The following is a 27,790-nucleotide window of genomic DNA, read 5'->3' as shown; positions in this document are numbered from 1 at the left end:
CCTTGAGTGACATCTCATGAGCAACAATTCTACCAATGACTTCCGTTGGCTTGAGATTCTTGTAATTGGGCATCATTTGAATCAATGTGCACACGGTATCATATTTTCCATCCAATGCTCTTAGGATCTTCTTGATGATGAATCTGTCGGTCATCTCTTCACTCCCTAAGCCGGCAATCTCATTTGTGATAAGAGCAAGCCTAGAGTACATTTCAGCGACACCTTCACCATCCTTCATTTTGAACTTGTCAAGCTGACTTTGGAGCACATCCAACTTGGATTCCTTGACGGAGTCGGTACCTTCATGCATATCAATCAAAGTGTCCCAAATTTCCTTTGCATTCTCAAGACGGCTGATTTTGTTGAATTCTTCGGGGCACAATCCGTTGAAGATGATATCACAAGCTTGAGCGTTGTATTGCAGCATCTTCAATTCTTCCGCATTAGCTTCATGGTTCGGCTCTCTCCCATCAAAGAATTCACCTTGCAAGCCAATACAAATAATAGCCCAAACTGCGGGGTTATGTCCGAGAATATGCATTTTCATCTTATGCTTCCAACTAGCAAAATTAGTTCCATCAAAGTAAGGATCTCTACGGTGATAATTTCCCTTGCTAGACGCCATACTCTCCAAGGTTGTGAAACCAAGGCTATGACCACCAAAAGCTATGGAAATCAAAGCAAATGGAGACCAAGGCTTTGATACCACTTGTAGGACCTTGAAGTATGTCTAGAGGGGGGGTGATTAGACTACTTGACCAATTAAAAACTTAACCTTTTCCCAATTTTAGAGTTTGGCAGATTTTAACAATCTTTGGACAAGTCAAGCAATCATCACACAAATCAAGCAAGCATGCAAAGAGTATATAGGCAGCGGAAATTAAAGCATGCAACTTGCAAGAAAGTAAAGGGAAGGGTTTGGAGGATTCAAACGTAGTTGGAGACACGGATGTTTTTGGCGTGGTTCCGATAGGTGGTGCTATCGTACATCCACGTTGATGGAGACTTCAACCCACGAAGGGTAACGGTTGCGCGAGTCCACGGAGGGCTCCACCCAAGAAGGGTCCACGAAGAAGCAACCTTGTCTATCCCACCATGGTCGTCGCCCACGAAGGACTTGCCTCACTAGCGGTAGATCTTCACGAAGTAGGCGATCTCCTTGCCCTTACAAACTCCTTGGTTCAACTCCACAATCTTTGTCGGAGGCTCCCAAGTGACACCTAGCCAATCTAGGAGACACCACTCTCCAAGAAGTAACAAATGGTGCGTTGATGATGAACTCCTTGCTCTTGTGCTTCAAATGATAGTCTCCCCAACACTCAACTCTCTCTCATATGATTTGGATCTGGTGGAAAGAAGATTTGAGTGGAAAGCAACTTGGGGAAGGCTAGAGATCAAGATTCATATGGTAGGAATGGAATATCTTGGCCTCAACACATGAGTAGGTGGTTCTCTCTCAGAACTGGTAAGTTGGAAGTGTAGGTTTGTTCTGATGGCTCTCTCCACGAATGAAGAGGAGGTGGAGGGGTATATATAGCCTCCACACAAAATCTAACCGTTACACACAATTTACCAATCTCGGTGGGACCGAATCAACAAACTCGGTCAGACCGATTTAGTAAACCTAGTGACCGTTAGGATTTTCGGTGGGACCGAAATGCAACTCGGTAGGACCGATATGGTTAGGGTTAGGGCATAACGTAATCTCGGTGAGACCGATTACACAAACTCGGTGAGACCGATTTTGGTAATTAGCTAACCAGAGAGTTGGTCAGGTAAACTCGGTGGGACCGATTTGCTCTTTTCGGTGAGACCGAAATGTTACAAAAGGGAAACAGAGAGTTTACATTGCAATCTCGGTGGGACCGATCGCTCACTTCGGTTAGACCGAAACGTTACGAAGGGACACAGAGAGATTACAATCCCATCTCGGTGAGACCAAGATCCCTATCGGTGAGACCGATTTGCCTAGGGTTTGTGGCAGTGGCTATGACATCTGAACTCGGTGGCGCCGGATAGAAAGAATCGGTGTGACCGATTTTGGCTTTAGGTTTAGGTCATATGAGGATGTGAGAAAGTAGTTGAGAGTTTTGGAGCATATCACTAAGCACATGAAGCAAGAGGCTTATTAAGAAACACCTCATCCCTCCTTGATAGTATTGGATTTTCCTATAGACTCAAAGTGATCTTGGATCACTGAAATATAAAATGTAGAGTCTTGAGCTTTTGAGCTTGAGCCAATCCTTTGTCCTTGATATTTTGAGGGATCAACTTTCATCATCCATGCCATGCCATTCATTGAGCTTTCCTGAAATATATGTCTTGGAATAGCATTAGCTCAATGAGCTATATGTTGTTATAAATTACCAAAACCACCTAGGGATAGTTGCACTTTCACTTATCAGATTTCATAAATAATAAATAAGATGTATTCACTTTACAATTATTTTTAACTTTTGATATATAGTGTATATGCGTATATGTGTGATATGTTTTGGTACTACAAAGTTCCAAGTTCTATTTGGCTGCGTAGAGAGCGAATCTAATCCTTGACTTTCTAGCACTCGCTCCTGTGCCGCTCCTAGCGACACCGGGCACCAAACCTAGCCTCTAGAGGAGGGCCAGGTCGAGCGGCCTTGCCGCCGGCACTCGCCGCAGTGGCGGCAGGCTCCTGCTCCGAAGGTGGCGGGGCACCCGTGCGTCGTTCTGACGGCGGTCCTAGGGGCTCAGGTCGGCGGCCCTGGGGTTGGTCGCGATGCCAGTCCTGTTGGCGCGACTGTGGATGAGGCGGTCCTATTAGGCTGCGTGGGAGACAACGAGGCAGCTGGGAGATGGGCCTCCTTGTTCAGGTGGCTTGGGAAGCGGCCTTGGGGTGCCTCGACGAGACCTGGCGGAGACGGCTTGGCAGTTGGCGGCGCTCCAGGCGGCGACTCTTGGCGTGTGGATCCGGCTGGTGGTGATGCGGTTGGTGGCTCATGGCTGCTTGGCATCCCCTCCCCCTGGCGGCGTTGTGGTTGCTGCGTGTTGCTCGGGCTTTGGCCTGACAACTTTGCTTGGCGGGATGGGACGAGGTGGCGGCCCCCTCCAGGCTTGGTGCGACGGATCTGGCCAACTTGCTAGCCCGGTGTGGCTGGCGGTATGGTGGAGGCCCCGGATTTGGTGGTAGCGGCTTCGGCTGAGGGCTGGTGCCTGCGTCTGGACATGGTGGGTCGTGGGATCCCATGGCTAGTTCATGGCCGGCCTCGGCAGGATGAGGTTTGTTGGCTGCGCAGCTGCGAGTAGGTGGCGGTTGAGCCTCTCTGGGAGAAATCCCACGTCCGGCCTCTGCCGGTTCAGGCGACGGCGACACCCGTGGGCGTTGTGCTCTTTCTTGGAAGCGTTGCTGTTGTGTGGTGCTCCGCCTCCCTCCTTGCGGCCTTGGCTCCGTATGGAAACCTCAGATCCTCGTGGTCGGGCGATGAAGGCGCCTTCACCTCTTCTTCCTCCTTGGGGGCATCGTCACGGAGCCGGCCACAACCTGAAGACCGATGGATGGCGGCATCTTCGCCGCGTGGTTTACGGCATCTTCGCCGCGTGGTTTGCTGAGGCGGCCATTTCAGGGCACTGATTTCTGTTTGGCAACGATGATGGTGTCGAGAGAAGCTTTGGTCGTGGCTCGGACTTCAGTAGTCGGATCTTCCCGGCGTGTCCGGGTTGCTCTTTCGTTGGTTGCTTGGTTGCTTTCAAGTCGGAGCTGCGGTGGAGTGTGTTCATGCGGTGACGATGGCAGGTGATACGTCTCCAACGTATCTATAATTTTTGATTGCTCCATGCTACTTTATCTACTGTTTTGGACTATATTGGGCTTTATTTTCCACTTTTATATTATTTTTGGGACTAACCTATTAACCGGAGGCCCAACCCAGAATTGCTGTTTTTTGCCTATTTCAGTATTTTGAAGAAACAGAATATCAAACGGAGTCCAAACGGAATGAAACCTTCGGGAACGTGATTTTCTCACCGAACGTGATCGAGGAGACTTGGACCCTGCTCCAAGGAATAACCGAGGAGGTCACGAGGGTGGGGGGCGCCCCCCCTGGGCGCTCCCCTGTGCCTCGTGGGCCCCCTGTTACTCCACCGACGTACTCCTTCCTCCTACATATACCTACGTACCCCCGTCAGATCAAATACGGAGCCAAAAACCTAATTCCACCGCCGCAACTTTCTGTATCCACAAGATCCCATCTTGGGGCCTGTTCCAGAGCTCCGCCAGAGGGGGCATCTACCATGGAGGGCTTCTACATCAACACCATAGCCTCTCCGATGAAGTGTGAGTAGTTTACTTCAGACCTTCGGGTCCATAGCTAGTAGCTAGATGGCTTCTTCTCTCTTTTTGGATCTCAATACAATGTTCTCCCCCTCTCTTGTGGAGATCTATTCGATGTAATCTTCTTTTTGTGGTGTGTTTGTTGAGACCGATGAATTGTGGGTTTATGATCCAGCTTATCTACGAATAATATTTGAATCTTCTCTGAATTCTTTTATGTATGATTGAGTTATCTTTGCAAGTCTCTTCGAATTATCCGTTTGGTTTGGCCAACTAGATTGATAGTTCTTGCAATGGGAGAAATGTTTAGCTTTGGGTTCAATCTTGCGGTGTCCTTACCCAGTGACAGCAGGGGCAGCAAGGCACGTATTGTATTGTTGCCATCGAGGATAACAAGATGTTTTTTTATCATATTGCATGAATTTATCCCTCTACGTCATGTCATCTTGCTTAAGGCGTTACTCTATTTTTAACTTAATACTCTAGATGCATGTTGGATAGCGGTCGATGAGTGGAGTAATAGTAGTAGATGCAGAATCGTTCGATCTACTCGTCTCGGACGTGATGCCTATACACATGATCATATCTAGATAACATCATAATTATTCGCTTTTCTATCAATTGCTCAACAGTAATTTGTTCATCTACCGTAGAATATTTATGCTCTTGAGAGAAGCCACTAGTGAAACCTATGACCCGGGTCTATTCTCATCATATCAATCTCTATTTACTTGCTTTGTTTTTTTTACTTTGCCTTTTACTTTTTACTTTGCATCTCTATATCAAAAATACCAAAAATATTATTTATCATCTTTATCAGATCTCACCCTCGTAAGTGACCGTGAAGGGATTGACCCATAATCGTGTTGGTTGCGAGTAGCTATCGTTTTGTGTAGGTACGAGGGACTCGTGCGTGATCTCCTATTGGATTGGCACCTTGGTTCTCAAAAACTGAGGAAAATACTTACGCTACTTTACTGCATCATCCTCTCCTCTTCGGCGAAATCCAACGCAGTGTTCAAGAGGTAGCGGCAGGCGCTCCGTGATCGGTTATGGAGGACACGGTCGGCGCAAGTCCTGCATATTTCCCTTGTGATGATAGTCGTCAGAGTTGGAGTTGTCGGTTGTTCGCGTGTATGGCCTTCTGTTGGCATGTGTCGTCATGGTTTCTGTGCAGCTATTTGTGGGTTGGCTTCGACGATGAAAGTCTATGGTGAAGTCGAAGTCGCTCGTTCGGAGATAACCGGTGATGACGTTGACACTTGCAACTACTCGGCGGATGTCTTTTCCTCTTTGTAGCTCTGTGTTTCATGTCGGTGGTCAGGTTGGCCAGTGGTACCCATGTTATATGGGTTTTTCCATTAATTAACCGGAATTAGCGGTAATTCTCACTCTTTTCTTAATCAATGAAAATGGCAAGTCTTTTGTCTTGTTTCAAAATATTTGGCTGCGTAGACGAGTGGAAAATATGTCAAAGAAAAGGTTTCAAGTACTATTTGGTACTACAAAGTTTCAAGTACTATGCTAGCTTCAGATCATTACGAGTATTACTTTCAAATATAAATACTGGTCCACTCAGTTTACAAAAGTACACCGGTCCTTTTCGCAACAATAGGGGCGGCCCACAATTTGGAGTCGGGCGAAGATCCAAAGGAAGTGCGTAGACAACAACAAACCCAGCTTCTTGGGGAACGCTATCTCAAGGACTTGGAAGGCTTTGTTCCAGCAAAGATCCAAGCGAATAGCGTCGTGTGCATAGACAAGACAACAAGTGCCGGTGATCGGGGTTTACCACTACCCCCAAAAACAAAACAAAATTGGATTGGTGCGCAGGCATAAAACTTGTCGTTGGCGGAGTATGTTACTCCCTCCGTCCGGGTGTATAAGTCATTCGCGTAGTTCTAGGTCATCAATTTGAGGAATTAAATATGTGTTATATGTCATGAAAAGTATACCACTAGATTTCCACACGGATGTAGTTTCTAAATATATATTTTTTGTCACATATAATACATATTTAGATAGTTAAATTATCGACCTAGAACTACGCGAATGACTTATACACCGGGACGGAGGTAGTAACAAGGGAGAAATACGGCCATACGTCGAGAAACATGGTGACAGGTTCAAGAGTTGAGCGTCTAGTGGGATCGAGGCTCCACCTCCACCAATGTTTGATACTGATCTGACATAGCCGTAGACGTAGAGACTGTCGGGGATACGCCCGATGATTTCGTATTAATAGACGAGGCAAAGCTTTTGCCTTTCGTTTCGAGAAAATAAATGTTGAGGGTGGTGGATGATCTTGACCAAAGAAACCCGCTACTGGATAAGTTTGTATGATCACCATCGTTTTCTTCTGGGGAGAGTATTAAGCCGCCAAAGTTGCCGTACGGTACTGCACACGTCCAGCAGTCTTGCGTGTCCCCGGTCGGCTTGCAGAGTATTTTTGGTCCTGTTTTCCGCGATCGGCCTGACTAACATCAGTTAGCACATCGTATGGTCGTCCAGGTGGTCGTAAAATTCACAATGTACTGTGACTTTACGCCGTCTGCCATTGATTGGTGTTGCAAGACACCGCGCGCAAAGTAGCCACCGGGAACAACGACAGGCTACATAGCAGCACACGAGCACTCGTGGTCTGCCCTATTAGTAGTATTAACTTCTGCCGGCACTAATTGCTGGACCTGCAACACGATCCGCCGTTTTTTAAGCACCCTGGCGTGCGCAGTTGCTCTAATTGGACCGTTTCAGGGCACCCATTTCCCACCTAAACCCGGTCACAATAAGTCAACAGTAGAGCTTATGAGGCTTATATATACCGGGAGAACCCAGTCACACCGAAATCACACTCCTCTACTTCTCCCTCGAGTCCTCGGTCGAGTCGACCACACGAGATCGTGCCTTTCCATAGCCGGGTACTGAACAAGACTAGGAGAATGGCTTCCACGGTGACGCTGCTGAGGAAGACGGCCACCATACGGATGAGCGACGTCGCCGCCGTGGCGTCACCAGCGGCGATGAAGTCGCTTTTGCTGGAGGGAAGCAAAGGCGGCGGCGGCGGCGACGTGGCGAAGCGATGCTGCGGGCGCAAGTGCGAGCTCGTCGGCTACGACGCGCTCCCGGCCTTCCTGCAGCACAACGAGTTCATCCTCCACTACTACCGCAGCGAGTGGCCCCTCAAGGAGGCGCTCCTCAGCGCCTTCGCCCTCCACAACGAGACCATCAACGTTTGGACGTAAGCCTCTCTACGTCCGTCCGTGACACGCCATGCATACGCTTTAGCTGACGCGTGTTTTCTCGCAGGCATTTGATCGGCTTCTTCGTGTTCCTCGCGCTCACCGTGTGCGCCGCCACGATGGTCCCCATGGAAACCAGAGCGACATCCGCGGGCCTGGCGAACTGCACCGGCAACAGCAACCCTAGAGTGCTGATGACCTCCTACGGCAGCAACGGAGCGGCCGTGGCAATGCAGGCGCTGCTGCGCCGCAACGTGTCCGTCTCCGGCGAGACGGACCTCGCGGCAGCGGCGGCGTTGTCGCTGTTGTCAGGAGAACACGGCCCGGTCGAGCGGTGGCCGTTCTACACGTACCTGTGCGGCGCCATGTTCTGCCTGCTGATGAGCAGCGGGTGCCACCTGCTGGCGTGCCACTCGGAGCACGCCAGCTACGTGCTGCTCCGCCTCGACTACGCCGGCATCACCGGCCTCATCGTCACCTCCTTCTACCCGCTCGTCTACTACACCTTCCTCTGCGACCCCTTCTCCCGGACGCTCTACCTCGGCTCCATCACCGTCTTCGGCGCCGCCGCGGTGGCCGTGTCGCTGCTGCCGGTCTTCGAGGCACCCGAGCTGAGGTGGGCGCGCGCCGCGCTGTTCGTGTGCATGGGCGCGTCCGGCCTCGTGCCCATCGTGCACAAGATGCTCGTGTTCGGCGCACGGCCCGAGGCGGTGGTCACCACGGGATACGAGGTGGCCATGGGGGTGTTCTACCTGGCCGGCGTGCTGGTGTACGCCACGAGGGTGCCGGAGAGGTGGATGCCGGGCAGGTTTGACCTCGTCGGGCACAGCCACCAGCTGTTCCACGCGCTTGTCATCGCCGGCGCTTACGCGCACTACAATGCCGGCCTGGTTTACTTGAGTTGGAGGGACATGGACAAGTGCTGACTACTGTCGTGCACGGTCTGCCAAGACAAAGAATTTTGACGAAAGAAGTTCTAGTGGAGTACAAGAATTGTGGTGTTATTGAGCTAGACAAACCTATGCCAGAACCACAAAAGAACATCAAATTTCACACTTTTTGTGTGTAGATAGACTTGACATATAACTAGTTCAATGCTCTTACTTTGCCGACAATAATTTTAGACATAAATATATCGATTCATAGCAAATATCGGTGGAGGATTCTCCTAATTTTTTCCAGGAGTTATACCAGCTGAGCATTTGGCTAGGTGTGGTTCAACTCCTCAAAAGATAATATTTTGAGGAGATAAGTCCATTTGAGGGTCCGCATAGAGTTGCTCTTATACTAACATGGCCAACACCCACATGTCAAGTCCTTCCTTCTCATTCCCCAACTCTCCCCCTATCAAGTTAAAACAAACATTTTGTGTGGATTCGTCTAGGGTCACAACACTGCAATGATGAGGGGACACATTTCGCAGAGTAACAACATCTCCAACCAAAATGGTCTATTTTGACCCCTCATGTATCAACGAATGCGCCCGCGGGGAGGAGGGTGCCCACCCCCGCAACAACCCCCTCATATCTAAACCTTCAAATTCGTACAAGCCATGCAACGACCATCGACAAATACATAGTTCATACATCATGTGACATAGGACAACGAATGGCAACATTAAACTAGGATATTGAGATATCAACATTAAACTAAGGGCATGTTAGGTAACTGCTCAGCTCTTGGCTTCTCTAAATCAGCGGGTGAAGCTTGGTTGAACGGGTCAGCTCCATGAAGCTAGCTTCCCACATCTAAGGCGAGTCGTAGTGCAAAAATGAGGAGCTGGTGTTTTGGCGATCCCATGAATTGCAAAATGAGTTCACGTTTTTTTACAGAGAGTTGTCACCGTGAAGTGAAAGAAAACGATTTGTACCAAGGAAGAAAAGAACGAAGCAAATACCTTCCCTCCCTACCACCAAGCCAGAATCGAGCTTAATGTGCTAAGCGGCTACCAACTAAACACTAGCAACTGGCTATCTAGGAGTTCTCTTGCCGAACTATTCTTACGACCCATGATTTTCGTTGGGAGGTTGGAAGTGAGATCGAGGAGCTAGATTTGAGGATTTCTTGGCGCTGGACAGTTGCTGAACAGGCCCTAAGACTAGATAGTTTGGTGGCAACATTAAACTAAGACTAGATAGTTCGATAGCATAAACTAAACTAGGACTAAGGAGAAGTTCATCGATGACCGCCTTGACCCTTGCCCTTGTCATCGTTGTCATTGAAGTAGCGCTTAAATGCCGCATAGGGGTCGAGGCTGATCTTCTCATTGTTGTAGCCGGCTGTGTCGGAGGAGGCACCAGTCATTTCTTGCCTTTCTTGGACCTCAGAGTAGCCTTAGTATCGCATCCTTCACATCTGTGGCCATGGTTGTTATCGTTGGCCTCGGACTCCCGAGGCGGGCGTCGGGGAGACAAGCACCCAGTGCCAGGGCGGCAACGCGTTGCGAGCTTTTGCCAGACACGATGCTACTGCTGGATTCGTGCCGGACTGGCGGAGAAAAAGCATGGCTGCTGAATGCACGTCGAGGCGACTCCAACGTCAGAGCTCAGGTCTTGAAAGCCGCTTAGGCAATATACAACGTTAAGTGCTTAGAAAACAAACTGGTTTTTGTTAAAGTATCAATGCTTATTTGTGTAGTGTAGACCCTTAATTAGGCATCTCTACTACACAAACTTGCTAGATTAGCTAGTTTTTTTTTTTTGATTTCTGATTGGCTTGAGGAGCCTTTAAATGAAACTGTACCAATGCTCATAAATGATGTGATGATTATTTCAAATGGATAAAGTTGCGTGTGTGTTTTTTTTCAGAAAAAGGACACCTCTACTACACAAATAACAACCGGTGTTTAAGGGGAGCAAAATTAGCCATAGAACATATGATGTTGCGCAATCAGCTTTCCCCATGACATAGTGAAGCTAAATTTTTTAGCCAATATGCAATATATAGAAATCCTTTTCGAAAAGACGATGGAGAACGTGTGGGTCCCATCCTAGATTCCTAGTGCAGCACGCTAGTTAATTGGGCGGGCGTGCAAACATGACACCCAGTCGCCTACTTGGGCTGTGCTTGGCGGGCGGATTAACCTACGCCGCGGCGGCGTGGACACATCGAACGATCATAGAAGAGGTCAGCAGGTGCGCCAGCGCGCACCAAGCGAGCGTGGCGTGGCGTGTGGTGTGGTGCGGGTTGCGCGGCCGGCGATGACAAAGCAGCGCGTTGCATCCGCGGTGGCGTCATCGAAATGTCAATTTGGGTTCCTCTGGGTGGAGTCAATTTGGTCTCCTGCACTGAATGCCCGTTTATTACAGTGAATTGAAATGGGAACGTTCTAAGTGTCGAACGAATTCGAAGAGCAGCAGCGGCTCTGTGATGATTACGTGCAGGGTGCACACTGTTCGCTGTTGTTTCAGAGCTTGGCGTGCGGTTGCAGCTCCAGGTGAGAAATGTGTGGCCCCATGAGACACTGAGTGGTCCTCAAAAAAAAAAATGAGACACAGAGTATTTATTTTTTGAGACGCCATGAGACACTGAGTAGAGAACGAATGCCCGCGTAAAATACTCCTCCTTTGGGCCAGCCTATATGGCCCGTGTAATTTCAGAACGAAGAAATTTCTGTATGCGGATTGGTTAGCCCAGTTGGTGAACTTTGAAGAAGCTTCTGGCCCACCTAAGATAATGACTAGACAAGGAAATCTAGGCCCAGTTCTTTTCACACAGGATTCTGCAGAATCAAGATTTTGGAAAATTCTCCCAGAATCTGCTTCTCCCAGAATCTGTTGCCGAGTTCTTTTCTGGGATTGTAGGTTGAGATTCTGGAAAGAGTTGTGTGTTGAAATGTCTGTAGTACCCTTAGACAGAAAATGTTTGATGAATTTATTAACACCTTGTTGTTTCTAACAATATCTAGTCGAATATGAGTACGAAAGTGATTTACGAATGTCATAAAAAGTGCTAAATATTACATTTAGAATGGATTTAAAGATTTGTTCATTACAAAAGTGGATGAACTAAAAAAGGATAATCTCAAGGTACGAGACTAGCAGCAATCGCCTCGCGTACTGCGTTCATGGTACCATCATCTTCTGGTGGTAGAGCATTGGCACCTGTAAACGGCAATGGAGGTTGCACATATGCATCATTGTCGAACTTGTCAAAATGCTCATCACGTAACTTGCTATCACGAATCCAATTGTGGAGACACATGCATGCAGTGACAATCATCTTTTGGGTCTCAGGTTTGTACCGAGGTATGCCTCCATCTCCAAGAATTCGCCATTTCATCTTGAGAACACCAAATGTTCTTTCGATGACATTTCGCAATGAAGAATGTCAATGGTTGAATGTCTCATATCTCCCAACTGGTGGGTGTTGTTGGAAATCTGGTACATGGTATCATTGCCCTTTGTATGGAGATAGATATCCAACCCTGTTTGGATATCCGGAGTCGACAAGATAATATTTATCTACAGTACGACATCAGCAAAAGAAATTAGAAATGTACAACATACCATCCTGTATATAACAATATGGATACATGCGAGATGTTACCTGTGGGGGGTTGTGGAAAGTGATCATAACGAACTATGGCATCGCTCCATACACGTGTGTCATGAACAGATCCGGGCCATCCGGGAACAACAAACGTGAACCTCATATCAAAATCACACACTGCCATAACATTTTCACTTGTGTAACCTTTCCTATTCCTGTGTTGGGGCTCCAACTCCTTTGGCACAATCACCTTAATGTGTGTTCCATCAATGGCTCCAATAGCATGTTGAAAGTGAGGCCAAAACTTTGTTTTTCTAAGTACTGGGTGTGGTTCAGAGAAAGTTGGATCAATTGGTCTTATGTAATCACCGGCCATGCGGTCTACACACTCCAAAACCTCGTGGAATTTTTTATTTATGACAGAACGACTATGTGCAAACCGATCTGCGACATTATCAGTTGTCTGACATGTACCAACAGTCCATAAAAATTGTGCCAATGCTTCTTTGGATGAAATGTTGGAAGTTGACTCAAGCCCATACTTCTGAACTAACAGATCATGCAATGTATGAAACACTGACCTCCTCATTCTGAACATAGCATAGAAAGATTTTGCATCTTTCTCCTTCTCTTCTACCCATTGGAGGCCTGTAACAAGATGTAACTTTCTTGGTGCGTACGGCAGTGTCACACTTGACGACGCCACATCCAGAGCAAATGCAAGCATGGCCGCCTCAAATTCCTTTTCTTCTTGTTTCTTTCTGGATTTATCCATCTGCCACAACAACATGCACATAGTGTAATATCAGACACAACACAGTTCAGATAACAGTACATCTCCAAAGCAAATAGCTTAGTTCACAAAAGTACACCTCCAAAGCAAGTAGCTTAGCTCACAACATTACAAGTAAATAGTCTGGTAGAAAGCAATTAAAACATAGATGTTCTACTTATTATTGAGCTCCCACATCCTCTTTATCCATCCAAGCCTTGCAACAGATTCATGAGCCGTGAAAGTGGAGAAAACATCACGATATTTCTTTTCCATGAAAAGAAATGTAGCATAGAAATGCTCATCACTTCCTGGTTTTGCACCATCCGCTTCCACCATGGCCATCATTTGTTTAATCTCTTCTCTTGTTGGATCCACACTCTCCTCTACATCTCTCTTCTCTGCATCCCTCCTCTCCCTTGCCCTTTCCTCTTCATCCCTCTTCTCCCTTTCCCTCTCCTCTGCATCCCTCTTCTCCCTTGCAATCTCCTCTGCATCCCTCTTGTCTCTTGCACCAAAGATGTCCACCATGCGTACAAAAGACTCATTTTTAGCATTCTCACTTGTCCACTTGTCATTCATCTTTGGACTTGGCGAATAAGGACACGCCCTCTTCTTCCCACCCTTGGCTCGATTTTGAACAGGGGTAACTTGGCCTTCATGACTATCACACCCTGAGTCATCCTCCAAACTGATTCGAGAGGGATCACCTTGATATGAGGGAGTTGGCACCCTCGCATGCTCATTTGTGACACAAGTAGTATCGAAAACCTCTGACATTTTTTCCTCCTCCGCTAGTGGAGCATAGCGAAACTTGGCAGCTTCTGGATGTGCCTGTAATCATATAGCACCACAGGTTAATATCAAAACCGAAGCAACATGACTCGTTATTTAAGAAATTACATGACAACAACAATACCTTTATCTCCAATGCCCACCACTCATTTGTAGCTGCAATAGTGTGTGTATGCTCATCTCTTCCTAAGCCAGATGCTTGCTGGATCAATGTCTTCCATGTGTTGTACTCGCTTCTACATACACCCCACCTATTTTTGATTTGCCGGGTCGAATAGTTTCTCCCAGAGCGTTCGTTGAACTTTTTATGCAAATTAGCTTGTCCTATGTCCGACAAATAACCAGCGTTGCGGTTATTTGCTCGAACCTCCTCTACGCACGCATTCATAAAATTGTATGAGCAACACTGTCCCAATTTGCTTTGGGTTCTTTGACTTTCTCCATCTTAAATTAGCATCATCATAGAAAATAGTGTCATGTACTAGGAATTCACATACCAATACATTAGAAACAATGATATTCATACTGCCATATTGTTGAACGGCTCCAAACCAAAATAAAGAAATGTATACCCAAGTGCCCAACACTAGAATTATTAATGAAAATTATGCTTGTGGATATCTCTTTCTAGTTCTTCATTTTTGTAAATAGGCAAACAAGCTGTATTCAACAATCAATCCATCCATCCATCTATCTAACAAATCCATCCATCCATCTAACAGCATCAACAATCTGGGTGCAAAAAATTAGCACCATCTATCCATCTAACAGCATCAGCAATCAATCCAAGCATCAATCCATCTACCTATGCAACATAAATCAATCTAGCTATCCATAACATAAGAAAAAGGAAGAACAGAGAGATGGGGAAAGAGGATGCCTCACCGTGGGTGTGGTCTGCACCTCGCGTGGGGCTGCTTGTTGCCATCGAGGTGCAGCACCGGTGGTCGTCGGCGGTCGTCGAGGTGCAGCTCCGGTGGCTGTCGATGTTGGCGGAGACACAACGAAGGGGAGGACGAGCAGCGAAGGAAGAGGGGCGACGGAGGGAGATAAGGCGGGCGGCGGCGGCAGGAACCTGGCCGGCGGCGGCAAGGGCCAGGCGGGCGGCGGCGGCAAGGGCCTTGGCCGGCGAGGTTGGTCCGGCGGCGGCGCGGCAACCCTAGCCGTCGCTGCGTTTGGGGGCTTCTTTTTTCCTCGATGCGAACAGGGCTCGAGCGGCCGCTCGCTCGCTTCCTCTGTTCTAGCGCGTGGATGGGCAGGGGCATTCCTGCTATAATTTCGCAATGGGATAGGGGTACTCTTCTATTTTGAAACATTTTTACTGGTGGGACTTGCCAGAATCTTAGGATCTGGGAAAATCAAGCTTTTTGGGTGCTTTTGGATTGCACTAGGATTCTAGAGAACCCTCTCCAGATTTTGGAAGTCAAAACGAGTTCTTTTGGCTCCAGATTTTCCAGACCAAAATTCTCCACAATCTGCTCAAAAGAACTGGGCCCTAATGTGGATGCCCCACAACGTAGCTACAAGTTCTTTAGAGTTACAGCCTGGTGGCCATGTGTGGCTTTTGGATCCTCCATGAGTATTATTCAGTAATAAAGTCAGGATGTTCCCTAAAAAAGGAAATGGGGACGTCCTTATAGACATTCCTAAAACTGTCTATAGCTGGTAGTCCAGGATAGGCTAAGCTCGTGTTTCCCTCTCGTTAGGGTCTTTTCTCCCGGGGCGATCTGGTCGCCGCCGTCGAGACTTTTGCCTTCCCTCCTCCGATCCACTCAACTAGGGGCTGCAAGGGTGTGCCTCACCACCCCGGCCTTGATCAATCCCTAGAGAGGCGACAGTTGGAGATAGGGTCAGCTTCAAAAGCCCGATCTGTTTCTCGTCGGGCAAGGGTTCAAGATGTCGTCACAGGGGAAGGCACCTCAGATGATGGCAGAACTAGGGCTTCGAGAGGAAGACCTAGACGATGTAGTCTTTGATGAGAAAGAAGTTCCAGCAGCGGCTACCAGATGGATGGCGGTTTGCCGTGTTCACATCGACAAACCCTACAGTCAATACTGGTTCTTCAAAAATATGAGGTCAGCTTGGGATCTTGCACATGATGTGAAATTCAGACCCTTGGAGGAAAATCTGTATACCCTGCAATTCTTTTGTCTTGGAGATTGCGAGCGAGTCATGAACGAGGGGCCTTGGAACTTCAGGGGCAACGTTGTAATCCTTGAACCCTATGATAGGGTGACAAAACCAACACTGGTAAACCTGGACCACATCAACATCTGGATCCAGATCCATGATGTACCAGATCTCTATGCGCACCTGGCGACGCCATTGGCAGCAAAGGTTGGGGAGGTCCTGTTTACAGAAACAATGACACAAGATTTCGCTGGGAATTTCTGCCGTGTCTGGGTAAGGATCAACGTGCATAAACCTCTGAAGAATGCGGTGTCAATGATTCGTGACTCGAAGAGGCATATCTATAGGGTGAAGTGAACGTCTTCCCAATTGGTGTGCAGTTTGTGGCCATCTAGGGCACATGTATAAGGAGCACGGCGATGGCATTCACCCCCCATTGGCTTTGTTCTTCAAAAGACTGAGAGCTACTTGGCAGATGAGAACAGGTTCTGGACCAGGGGGAGGCCGTGGTCATGGTAGGAGAGGAGGACGCAGAGGTGGCCACACGGTTGGGCGTGCCCAAGGAGGAAGCAGCCATGCTGATGAGGAACTTGACCAGGATGCTATAATGGATGATGCAGAGGAAAACGGAAAGAGAACTGTTATGCAGCAAGGGAATATGATCGATTCTGGTCACCCGCAGGTACAAAAAACCTTGCTAGCCCTCCCACCGGCTACAGTACTCGTGAGCCCGCCCCCAAAGCAAGAAACCAAACGTATACGTACCAACGCAGACAAGAACAGTGGAAAGAAGGATGCAGCACCGGAAAAACCAAATGATGCAAAATCGGCGACCTCCCGTGGGGAGGATCGGCGGGCGCAATGAATATCCTATGTTGGAATTGTCGTGGCGCGGGCAAAGCTGCGACAATTCGAGAGCTTCGTGATCTTACGAAGCAGTTTGCCCCGGCCGTGTTATGCATAGTGGAAACCCAGATCTCAAAAACACGTGTCGAGAATCTTGCCAGTACCTTAGGTTTTACAAATTCTTATGGTGTTAATAGTTCCGGCCGTAGTGGCGGACTAGGGATGTTTTGGAATGATGCAATAAAGATTGATGTTTTTGGTTACTCTGAGTACCATATAGATGCAAAGATATCACACCCATCTCAGGTGGATTGGCGACTTACATGTGTTTACGGGGAAGCACAAGTTAGCGAGAGATTTAGGACATGGGATCTTCTAAAATCTTTGCCGGCTGCGAGCCCCCTGCCGTGGCTCTGCATCAGCGACTTCAACGAGGTTCTGTACCCCTCAGAGCATGTGGGCGCGGGGCAGAGAAGGCATGCTCAAATGGCAGGATTCCGTGATGCAACAGACGTTTGTGCTCTCGTGGACTTGGGTTACCAGGGGAAGCCGTGGACTTTTGAAAAGAAAACTGCAGGCGGAGGTTACTGCAGAGTTAGGCTTGACTGAGCGATGGCAACTACTGAATGGACATCAATGTTTCCCCAGGCGGTGCTTTATCATGAAACGGGGGCGACCTCCGATCACCACCCGCTACGGGTGCAACTTGACGCCCCGAGCCCAGGCACAAGTGGCAAAAGACCTTTCCGGTATGAGGTATACTGGGAACGCCACGAAGAGTTTAAGGATTCACTCAATGGCATCTGGAGTGGTGCACCTGGTGCACAAACAGTCCATCAGTTAAATAAAAAGCTAGCAGACCTCTTTGTCTCCCTTACCCAATGGAGTGGAGCGACCATTGGTCAGGTTTCCCGCCGGATTAAACAACTCAAGAGAGAGTTGGCCAAGTTGGAAAATGACCCTCGCAGAGTTGATCCTTTGCATGCAGAGATAAAAATATCAGACCAGTTAACTGAGTTGTACCATATGGAAGAAATCCTCCTCTGTCAGAGATCAAGAGTAGATTGGCTCACGGATGGCGACAAGAACACCAAGTTCTTTCAACGACGAGCGAGCATGCGTCGACGGAAGAACACCATTAAGTCACTAGAGAGAACTGATGGCTCATTAACACAAGACCCGGCTGAGATGGCAGCCCTGACAAACTCCTTTTATCAGAATCTTTTTCTGTCAGGTGGCACCTCAGGAATAGATGCGGTGCTGGATGCTGTCCCTTCCAAGGTAACTCCTCAAATGAATAGTATGCTCATGGCTCCTTATAAGGCTGAAGAGGTGAAAACCGCATTGTTTCAAATATACCCGACCAAAGCGTCGGGCCCTGATGGATATCCGGCACACTTCTGCCAGCGCCACTGGGATGTGTGCGGTCAAGAGGTAACAGAAGTAGTGTTGCAAATCCTAAGGGGAGAGGAGAGCCCAGAGGTAATTAATGAAACAATTCTGGTTCTGATTCCTAAGGTAAAAGATCCCACCCAGCTAACTCAATTCAGACCAATAAGTCTTTGTAATGTGCTTTACAAAATAGCCTCAAAGGTTCTCTCAAATAGGCTAAAACAGATTTTACCTGAGATTATATCCGAGGAGCAATCTGCGTTTGTACCGGGGAGGATGATTACGGATAATATAATTACGACCTATGAGTGCTTGCACTTATGAAAAGGAACAAGGCTCGGAGAAACCATTTTTGTGCGGTTAAATTGGACATGATGAAGGCCTACGGTAGGGTCGAGTGGGAGGATCTTGAAGCTATTATGCTCAAGCTCGGTTTCGAACCAGGTTGGGTATCTCTGATAATGAGGATGGTGAGTTCAGTTAAGTTCTCGGTGTTGTTTAATGGTGGCAAACTAGAACAATTTGCACCTTCCGGAGGGATCCTTCAGGGGGACCCTATTTCTCCTAACCTGTTTTTGCTTGCAGCGGAGGGCCTTTCGTGCCTCTTAAAATCTACAGATGAATCATTGCACCTCAGTGGTATTAAAGTGGCTCCAACGGCTCCGCCGGTAAGCCACTTACTTTTTGCGGATGGTAGCCTGCTGTTTGTTAAAGCCAGTGTTGAAGGAGCAAATGAGTTGTCCTCTCTGTTGGATCGCTATTGTAATGCGTCGGGCCAAATAGTTAACCTGTCAAAGTCTTCAGTTTATTTTAGCAAAGGCTGCCCCAATTCTCTCAGAACTAATGTGATGCAAGCTTTGCAAGTCACAAATGAGTCACTGTCAGAAAGGTATCTGGGTATGCCTTCTGATGTTGGTAATAGCAAAAATGCCGCTTTTAAATTCTTGAAGGACAGAGTATGGAACAAAGTCAAGGGATGGCTTGAGAAAATTCTATCTGTAGGGGGGAAAGAAGTTCTCATCAAATCAGTGGCACAGGCCGTGCCGGTATACTCAATGTCTTGTTTTAAACTTCTGAGAGGCTTATGTGAACATTTGAACTCACTAATACGCAAGTTTTGGTGGGGGGGCAAGGAAGGAAAAAGGAAAGCCAGTTGGGTCTCTTGGAGTGTGATGACGAGACCAAAACAGTGTGGAGGTCTGGGGTTCAGAGACATTGAACTGTTCAACTTGGCTCTGCTAGCTAGACAGGCATGGCGCATTCTAACCGATCCTACTTCTCTAAGTGCCAGAATACTAAAAGCAAAGTACTTCACTACATCTGATTTTCTTCAGGCCGAACTGGGTGGAGCACCGTCCCAAGTATGGAGGTCCATACTAGACGGACGAGATACACTCTCTCAAGGACTTATAAGGAGAATTGGATACGGAAATACTACACGAATCTGGGATCACAACTGGTTACCCCGCCCACATAACATGCATCCTATAATGAGCAGAATACACAGTCCGACGCAGTTTGTTGGCGAACTGCTCCTTCCCAGCGTAGAATGGAATCGTGACATGATATCGAGCGTCTTCGTGCAGACTGATGCATCAGCTATTCTGTCTATTCCTATTTGTACGAGACATATACAAGACTTTTGGTCCTGGGTACACGAGAAGAACGGAGTGTTCTCGGTGCGTTCTGCATACCGGATGTTGGTCACCACAAAACTGCGACGAGAAGCCTAGCTAGAAGGCAGAGCAGATCCATCCAATACTGAAGGCGAGCAGAAAGCTTGGTCGAAGTTGTGGAAGATAGATGTTCCTTCAAAGATAAAAATCTTCCTCTGGAGACTAGCCCAACAGTCTATCCCAACTTCTGACCTTCTCCATCACCGTAATATGTCTACGGTGATGACATGTGGACTGTGCGGTAGCGAGGACTCCTGGCAACATTCCCTTCTACACTGCCATGTTGCTCGGTGTGTGTGGGCACTGCAGAACCCCGACTTGGTCGAGGCAATTAACAGCATCAGGGAGCCTGACGCTAAACGCTGGGTCTTTGCCGCCATGGATACAATCCCTTCCAATGAATTCACTCAAGTTCTGGTCACTCTTTGGGCCATCTGGTATGCAAGAAGGCAAGCTTTGCACGAGAATATTTTTCAAAGTCCCCAAGCCACACATGCTTTCATCATGAAATACTTGTATGAGTTGGAGGCGTGCAAGCCAAAACAGACAGCTGCCCCGCTACGTGCAGCCCCAAACAGGTCACGCCCAGCTTGGATTCCCCCCCCCCCCCAGGGGGTGGCAAAGATTAGAGTGGACGGAGCTGTGTCAAGGGCGGCTGTTGAAGGCTCCGTCAGTGCGGTCTGCAGGGATTCGCAGGGACACTACTTAGGCTCCTCAGCTATGAAGATCCCGGGGGTGAACAACCCAGCGACGCTCGAAGCTTTGGCATGTCGGGAGGCGATGGCACTGGCCCTGGATCTTGGACTCACGCATGTGGAAATAGCATGTGATAACAAGGGTGTGGTAGGAGACATCAATCAAAGAATAGGAGGAAATTATGCTGCGGTGGTGAAGGAGATAAACGCCAGCTTGAATCAGTTCTATCAGTGTACTTTCATTTTCGAAGGTAGAGGGACAAATTTAGAGGCACATAGCCTTGCCAAACATGTTTTTGGGTTGGGTCTTGGACGCCATGTATGGCTACTGAACCCACCAAATTTGAGATGTATGCCCATGAACATTATTGAACAATAAAGAAAGTATGTTTGGACGCAAAAAAAAAGTAATAAAGTCCGGATGTTCCCTAAAAAAAGGAAATAGGGATGTCCTTATAGACATTCCTAAAACCTCGACCTGCCGCATATGCTGTAGCCGCGAACGAACTGTAGTGAGCCGGTCATGCTAACAAAAAAGGCTAGAGTGGCCGCCACTTTTCATAGTAACTTTTCATTCAATTTTCCTAAAAACATGTAAAAAGAACACATTTTTAAAAGTTTGAACTTTTTCAAAACTTTGAGAAATAGTTTGCAAAACACAATTTTTTTTGAAAACGCAAATACTTTAAAACGACAATTTTTAAAAAAATTTGAATATTTCCTGAAAACGTTAACAGTTTTTTGAACTTGCGAACATTTTTTTGAAAATGTTAAGATTTTAATAAGACGTGAACAATTTTGAAAAATGTAAACATTCCTTGAAACACAAACAAATTTGGAATTTCCACATAATTTCTGAAATTCTGAACAATTCCTAAAGAGCTTGAATAATTTTATTTTTTTGAATTTATGAAGAACAAAACAAAAATGAAACTCCTAATTATATTTAAACTGACAAAATCTTATATTTAAAAATAGATGTAGTAATTATAAATCCGGTTAGCTAATAAATAAAGTAAAATAAAACAGAAAATTGGTTCAGAAACCATCTAAAAGGTTTCTAAAACCGAAACCAGAACCCCCTGCTTACAGCTGAAATGGGCTGGCCCACTAGCTCGCTCGTCCGTGTGCGTTGCAATGACATTATGCCACAACATGCGGCATTTAGGAAAGGAACATGACTACACTCCGAGTCCATGGATGTACATGCGTTATTTATCCTTGTCAAGCCAGCCTATTTTGAAATAATCATTTTTTGATAAAGGATCTTTTATAACTCATCATGGAACATTAAACAGGATACAAAATATGATGAGGTGGAACTGGAAACCGCCGTCGGTCCATGTATGAGAACCGCCTCCGATGGTCGATTTTGTACTAGGGTAGCACACAATGACCCACACACGCACATTTGGGACTGCACATCTGCGTTTAGATTGGGATAATTGGTTGGTTCATTACATGTGTTTTTCCCTTGATTACATGAATGCTTTTGTCAGAGAATGCATGCTCCAGCCGCCCCACTTCCATGTTTTTTCATTTGATTTTTAAATTTGACCTATTATATCTTTTGGATCAAAGGTCTCTTTATGTTTTCGTTGCATAGTTGTGTTCTTTGCGACAGTACTTTGAAACAAGATCATTTTTTAATACATTTTGACAAGTTTTAAAAGTTTCACCAAGTTTCAACGATTAAAACTTGAAAAGGATGACTGATAAAATCATCAAATTTCAAATATTAGAACTAAAAACATAAACCTTAAACCTAAGCAGAAATTTAATGGTACGACCAGTCAGCCGGACAAGCAGAAATACCGTAGATGTATTTCGCTCATGGTAATTCCACCCACGGTACTATATCGTTTTCTTTTTTCCCGTGGAAGAAAGAGGACCTTTGGCTAGGGTTTCTCGTGCTTCTCGATGGTGCCGCCGTCGATCTACCTCATCTTCTGTGATCGTAGGGCCATGATGGCGCGATGGATCCTGGCCCTTGCCGGCGGGAGGGCTCCGTTTTTCAACGTTTTTCTAAGTTTTGTAAGGGTTTGTGTCCTCCTTAGAGAGGCGAGGCGGTTGTGTCTCTCTGAAGATGGAATAAGGTTCTCCCCGCCTAGTCCCCGCCCCGGTGGTGTTTCTAGCATCGTCGGAGGGCGGGTGGAGGTTTGCCTCCGGTGGATCGCGCGGGATTCAGTTGGCATTTGTCTTCGGTGGTTCCAAGTGGAAATTCTCTTCGTTCGTGTGTCTACAGATTGGATCCTTCCGATCTACGCTTCTTTTCATCACGGCGGTTGTTGTTCTGGTGCGCTACTCCTATGGGGCCTTAGCACGACGACTTCCTGATTGTCTAACACAACAAGATTTGTCCGGCTCTGATGAGGGACGGGCGAAAACGGCGGCACGGCTTTGACTCACTCGAGTGCTTGTAGTCGTCGCTAGGTGGACTACGGACGTTGATGTATTTGTTATTTCTGATATTCTTTGTACTACCTTCACAATTGATGAATAAATAGGAAGTTTTTCCTGGAAAAAAGTCCACCCACAAAGCTTCGGCTGATCAGAGCTTATGGTCGTACCAACAGTGAACCCGCAAGCAAAGCAAGTGACGAGGCAAAGCAGCAAGTGACACGCGCGCCACATGGCCGAAACCCCAACCGGAAAAGCGAGTATTAACTTGAGCATTAATCCACTAACAAACGCCGGGAAAGAATGGACATCTAATAACGCGCGGGCACGTCCACCATGATAAACGCACAAAGATCGTGCTGTTGCCGACCGGGGACGGATCGGACCGGCCGGGACCATGCATGCACGCTCTAACCTCCACGGCGATCGATCGAGTTGTTGCCCGGACGCACTCTCCCTTTGCCTTGCTTGCTTCGGCTCGCAAATTCTTACTCTAATCCCTATCTACATGCACCTTTTCTCATCCGCCCGCCCCACGTGTTGTGCCCTTCACCGCGTGCGCCTCACCCTTCACGCACAAGAAAGTGCGGCCGCGAACCCTTTCCCTTGTCCCCTTGCTAGATCTCTACGTACGACGGAGGCTGCTGCTCGCGGCCGGGGAGACGCAACCGAGACGGGCACCGTTGCTTGCGCGCCAATGCATCCCTCCATCCATGCGTCGCCGTTCATGTGCAGGCGCGGCAACGGGACAAGCGCATGGTGGCCGCCGGTTGATAGTTGACACGGCTATCTCAACCTACGGATCGGCCGGTTCCCCGGACGCGCGCCCGGAAAATTACTTCTTTGGGGTGTTCTCCGACGCTTTCACTTTTCCAGGGGGGTGATGGATCGATCGACTTGGCGTCCCTAGCGGACGCCGCTTTAGCACGGAAAAGCCAACTGCCTCTTCCTGAGGTGAAAGCAATGAGGTAACCACCACCGCTAGGAAATGCTAGGAGCTAGCGGTGTACGCGCGTCGTGCGTGGAGGCGGCCGGCCGGGAGATGGAGATCGGATCGTCCGGGTTGGTTGCTTGCTGCAGGCTCCCGTTGGAGCGGCGTTCGGTGCATGCATGTATGCCTGCATGCGCCGGGTAGGCCAGTGACCGGAATCTGAATATGGACACCAGTTGATGATGCGTGATACACGGAAGTTCATGCCCAGCTGTAGTCACTAGTAGTACCATTTTTTACTCTATCGGGAAAACATAATTTCATCAGTTAGAGAGATGGAGTGAGTAGAGAGTGGATTTTCTACCACCATCGCTTTTTTTTCTATGTGGGACCACCTACATACATTTAAATGGTATTCTCTACTCACTAAGTTACATTCAAATAAATTGTTCTAATGCATATAATGAAATAAAAGTTTGATTTACATTCTGTTTGCACAATTGTGTTTTTACTGCCGAGATCTTTAAAACAAGACTAATATTGAATATATTTTTAGAAATTAAATTTTTAGACAATTAAATCACCATGCGTCAAACTTGTTTCATACAAATTTACTAATTCCATGCGAAATAATCAATAATGTTTATTCTATTTCGCAAAAATACTTTATTGTTTTATTATGGCTCATTGTGTTTCGCTGGAATCACAATTTTAAAACTTATTGAAGTACATTCAAAAGTGGTCTCGTTTTGAAGTTTTCATAATCATAAACACAAAAATGCAAACAGGTCATAATTTATATTTTTGGTTTAAAAATGAAATGGATTTAACCTTGAAAATAAAATGAAAAAGTATGGGATGGTGGAACATAGCTGGTACAATGTGCTTGCATGCGGTAGAAAAATATTTAAGAAAGTACCAGCTCAATCAATGCGTACAATGTTAGCTGGTACAATGTCTGGCATCTAATCTCTAAGCAAAATCAAGAGCTCCCTCATGCACGGGACCTCCCGTGCATGGGAGAATTGCTTTTCTCTGAGTTACTAGTGTACAATGCTTTGCTGCCCGACTGTCTGCTCAGCAGAAGACAGACAAGACAGGCAGGAGCAATATTTTGTGCGTTCGATTTCGCAGGTTCATCGAGATCAATTACGAGCTAACTATGTGATTTTGTTGCCTCTTCGCTTTCTTAAGTACTTTATTTATGAGCTAGCTATGCGATTATGTTGGCTCTTCGCTTTCTTAACCGAAACCCTCGGAGCTAGCTAGTGGAGTATGCCCATACGAGTACCATATGCACGGCCAAGTTGGCTTGATTGCCGAACTGAAATCGTGGCATGATGAGAGCCGAGGTTGATCAGCTGTCCTGGGGGCTTTTCTTCTTCGATCCAACGGTCTCCCGGATCTATTAATAGAAATATGGTAGCTGTCCAGAAATAGTAGAGCGCTCAGCGGTGCCAAACCAGCTCAGAATTAATAAATGGAGCTAACAAACAGATCATGTAGTGCTTCTTGGCCCAGAAGGCACCGCAGTTTCCAGACACACCACCAACTTTACTGTCTCCGGGCCAAACAGTCGCCCGGTCGTCCGTTCTTGCATACACGATCGACAAGGTTTCATCAGGCGATATATGATATGATCTTCATCCTGCGAGAGCTTCTTCGGGCCATGGCCGTCAGCGCGTCACCTGACGTGTGGACTCTTCGTCTCGGAGGGGGTCGAGAGGGTGCATCAACCCGGCCCATGATGATATAGGTTCAAGAAATATCAGCCCGTTTAAGAGCTACCAAGAGACGAGGTGGAGGCACAGAAAAGAATCGTGGAGACGGCCGCAGTAAACACATTGCATTCGCCATCACGTTACACCCTTGTTTGGCTAGATAACACTACTAACAGTCCTCTTGACTAATCATGTACTATTGATTAATCTACACGCAGCAATGACGCTGATTGTAGTTGTGGGATAGCTTGTTGTGCCAGCGATGTAATTTTACGGGTTTTTTTTTGGATAGAATTATTCTAGACGCAGATATGGTTCATTTTCATCTCAACAGAGAAGCCATGACCCATACTTCTCGCCCATATGTCATGAAGTGTTGTTTTAACACCTGCAAAGTACTGTTTATCACCAGCAAAGTATCACATCCGGTACAGATCCCCAGAAGTGGAGTGGAGTTTCTCCAAAGTACAAGAAAATGCGGATATTGCCTTTGGAGGCCGAGCTCCATGGAGCACGGTTTTGAAAAATTCAAAATTCATCAAATTTCATATTTTCTATGTTCCAAAAAATACTGAAAAGGGATACAGATATAAATGGAGGCATAACACACATGTGTATAAATTTTCAGGGCAAAATACATTGAAATGAGGGCTACGAAAAAAAACTAAGGTTTTTTAACAAATGATAATATTCATCCTCTCAGGCCATGAATTTGTCTTTTTTGTATTATTCGCATTTCAGCCTGAAATTTTACATACATACACATAACATCCTTGTTTACTTGCACAATTTTTTTCAGATTTTTTTGAAACCAAAAAGTTTGAATTTTGATTTTTTTTTGAAAAAAAGGCCTCCATGGAGAGGCCGAGAGCCAAACATCCGTTCTCAAGAAAATGTCTCTATATACTTTACACTACTGTATACTAGTCGCTTTTGCTATTTCTCATACGACCGTTGAGTTACTATTTCGACGCTAAAATCATTCGATGGGATGATTAAAATTGAAGCAAGCACAAAGGGACGTACGCCAATCCAAATCTACCCAAAAATAGCTTGTCCCTTTTGTAATAATTAATGGTTTAACCTTTTTCTGTGATTGCATGGAACAAGGTACACATGAGCTTGCATGCGTGCAACACGTGCACACACTTGTGTTCTTTTAATCACACACTAGAATGGTTGAGCCCCGGCGTCGCCCCCACCCCGGGCGACTCGGGTGCCCCCAAACCCTAGCCTTCGGGCTCCTCCCTCCGTCCTCCTTTCCTTCCGCCGCCGCCGTAGGAACCACTGGGCTAAGCCTGGTGGCCGGCGGTGGTGGCGGGGGGATCCCCTCCCTACTAGCGATCGAGAAGGTGGGACGGACCTCATCCCGCGAGCAGGTGCGACCGATCAGGATCTAGGCGGCGAGAGGGTGCGTCAACCCGGCCCATGATGATGTGGGTTCAAGAAATATCAGCCCGTTTAAGAGCTACCAAGAGACGAGGTGGAGGCACAGAAAATCATGGAGACGGCCGCAGTAAACACATTGCATTCGCCATCACGTTACACCCTTGTTTGGCTAGATAACACTATTAACAGTCCTCTTGACTAATCATGTATTGATTAATCTACACGCAGAAATGACTTTTTTTTCGACAGTACGCCTAGGCGTACCATAGCTTTATAGAAGGCAGAATTATAAGTACAAGAAGACTACCGCTCGCTGCGAACAACGAGCGTAGCACAAACACCACTAGGCATGTCCAGGGACAGCCACCAACGACCAAACAAAAATTACAAAGCAAACACGCCTGTCCTGACAGATCACAACATCGCGTCTCGACCAACGTCGAGCACCTCCAAAGGCCAACCGCTTCCACCGAACTTCGCTTGTCGACGCACCTTCCACCCTGAATGCCTAAGAGAAGGTGGCAAGTGAAATGGCAGGACTTTTTTGAAACAAGAAAGGTGGCTGGCTGCCGACCTTATATTTCAAAACAGGCAAAGCCTGATGAAGTAGCTGATACAAAAGAAAACTTGGCCATTGCACCCAGGTGCAAGGCACAAGCAGAGAGACGAAAGGGCAAGGAAGAAAGCAGATTACATCACATTATATGCGTACTAAGTATTTAGCTTCTGGCACCATAACTGAATGTCATCCTTTGCTGCCTGGTTAGGGGCTCTGTTGCTCTAGAGGTGCAACAAACTTGCAGCATAGAAACTGGTGTAGCTCGCGGTCCAAACCTTGGAGTTGAAAACCCTGTCATTTCTGGCATGCCATAGGGTGAGAGCACATGCAGCAAAAACAACGTTCCATCTGCGTTTAAAACTGAACTGGTGTTGTGCTTGATCCACAAACGCTAGAACATCAGAGGCAGAGGTAGCCAAAGTATCCAGCTCCAGCTTACGCCAAAGAA

The 27,790-nt window shown here is 47.0% G+C and overlaps 2 protein-coding genes across 2 annotated transcripts; one reads left to right on the top strand and one right to left on the bottom strand.

Annotated features, from left to right (window-relative positions):
- Nucleotides 1-7,190: 7,190 nt before the first annotated feature.
- Nucleotides 7,191-8,471, top strand: LOC123090192 (heptahelical transmembrane protein 4). The gene is made up of 2 exons (XM_044511603.1): nt 7,191-7,544; nt 7,613-8,471. Exons 1-2 carry the CDS (start codon nt 7,246-7,248, stop codon nt 8,469-8,471), a joined length of 1,158 nt encoding a protein of 385 aa, XP_044367538.1. The 5' UTR covers nt 7,191-7,245.
- A 4,405-nt stretch (nt 8,472-12,876) lies between these two features.
- On the bottom strand, nt 12,877-13,991 carry LOC123090190 (zinc finger CCCH domain-containing protein 43-like). Its single transcript, XM_044511602.1, has 3 exons — nt 13,728-13,991; nt 13,304-13,642; nt 12,877-13,204 (listed from the first exon to the last, which is right to left on the bottom strand). Exons 1-3 carry the CDS (start codon nt 13,989-13,991, stop codon nt 12,983-12,985), a joined length of 825 nt encoding a protein of 274 aa, XP_044367537.1. The 3' UTR covers nt 12,877-12,982.
- Between the last annotated feature and the right edge of the window lie 13,799 nt (nt 13,992-27,790).

The sequence above is a fragment of the Triticum aestivum genome, chromosome 4B (assembly GCF_018294505.1).
Source record: "Triticum aestivum cultivar Chinese Spring chromosome 4B, IWGSC CS RefSeq v2.1, whole genome shotgun sequence".
In the NCBI taxonomy this organism is placed as follows: Eukaryota; Viridiplantae; Streptophyta; class Magnoliopsida; order Poales; family Poaceae; genus Triticum; species Triticum aestivum.
The sequence above is the reverse complement of the archived record's forward strand: the minus strand, read 5'-3'. Positions and strand labels throughout refer to the sequence as shown.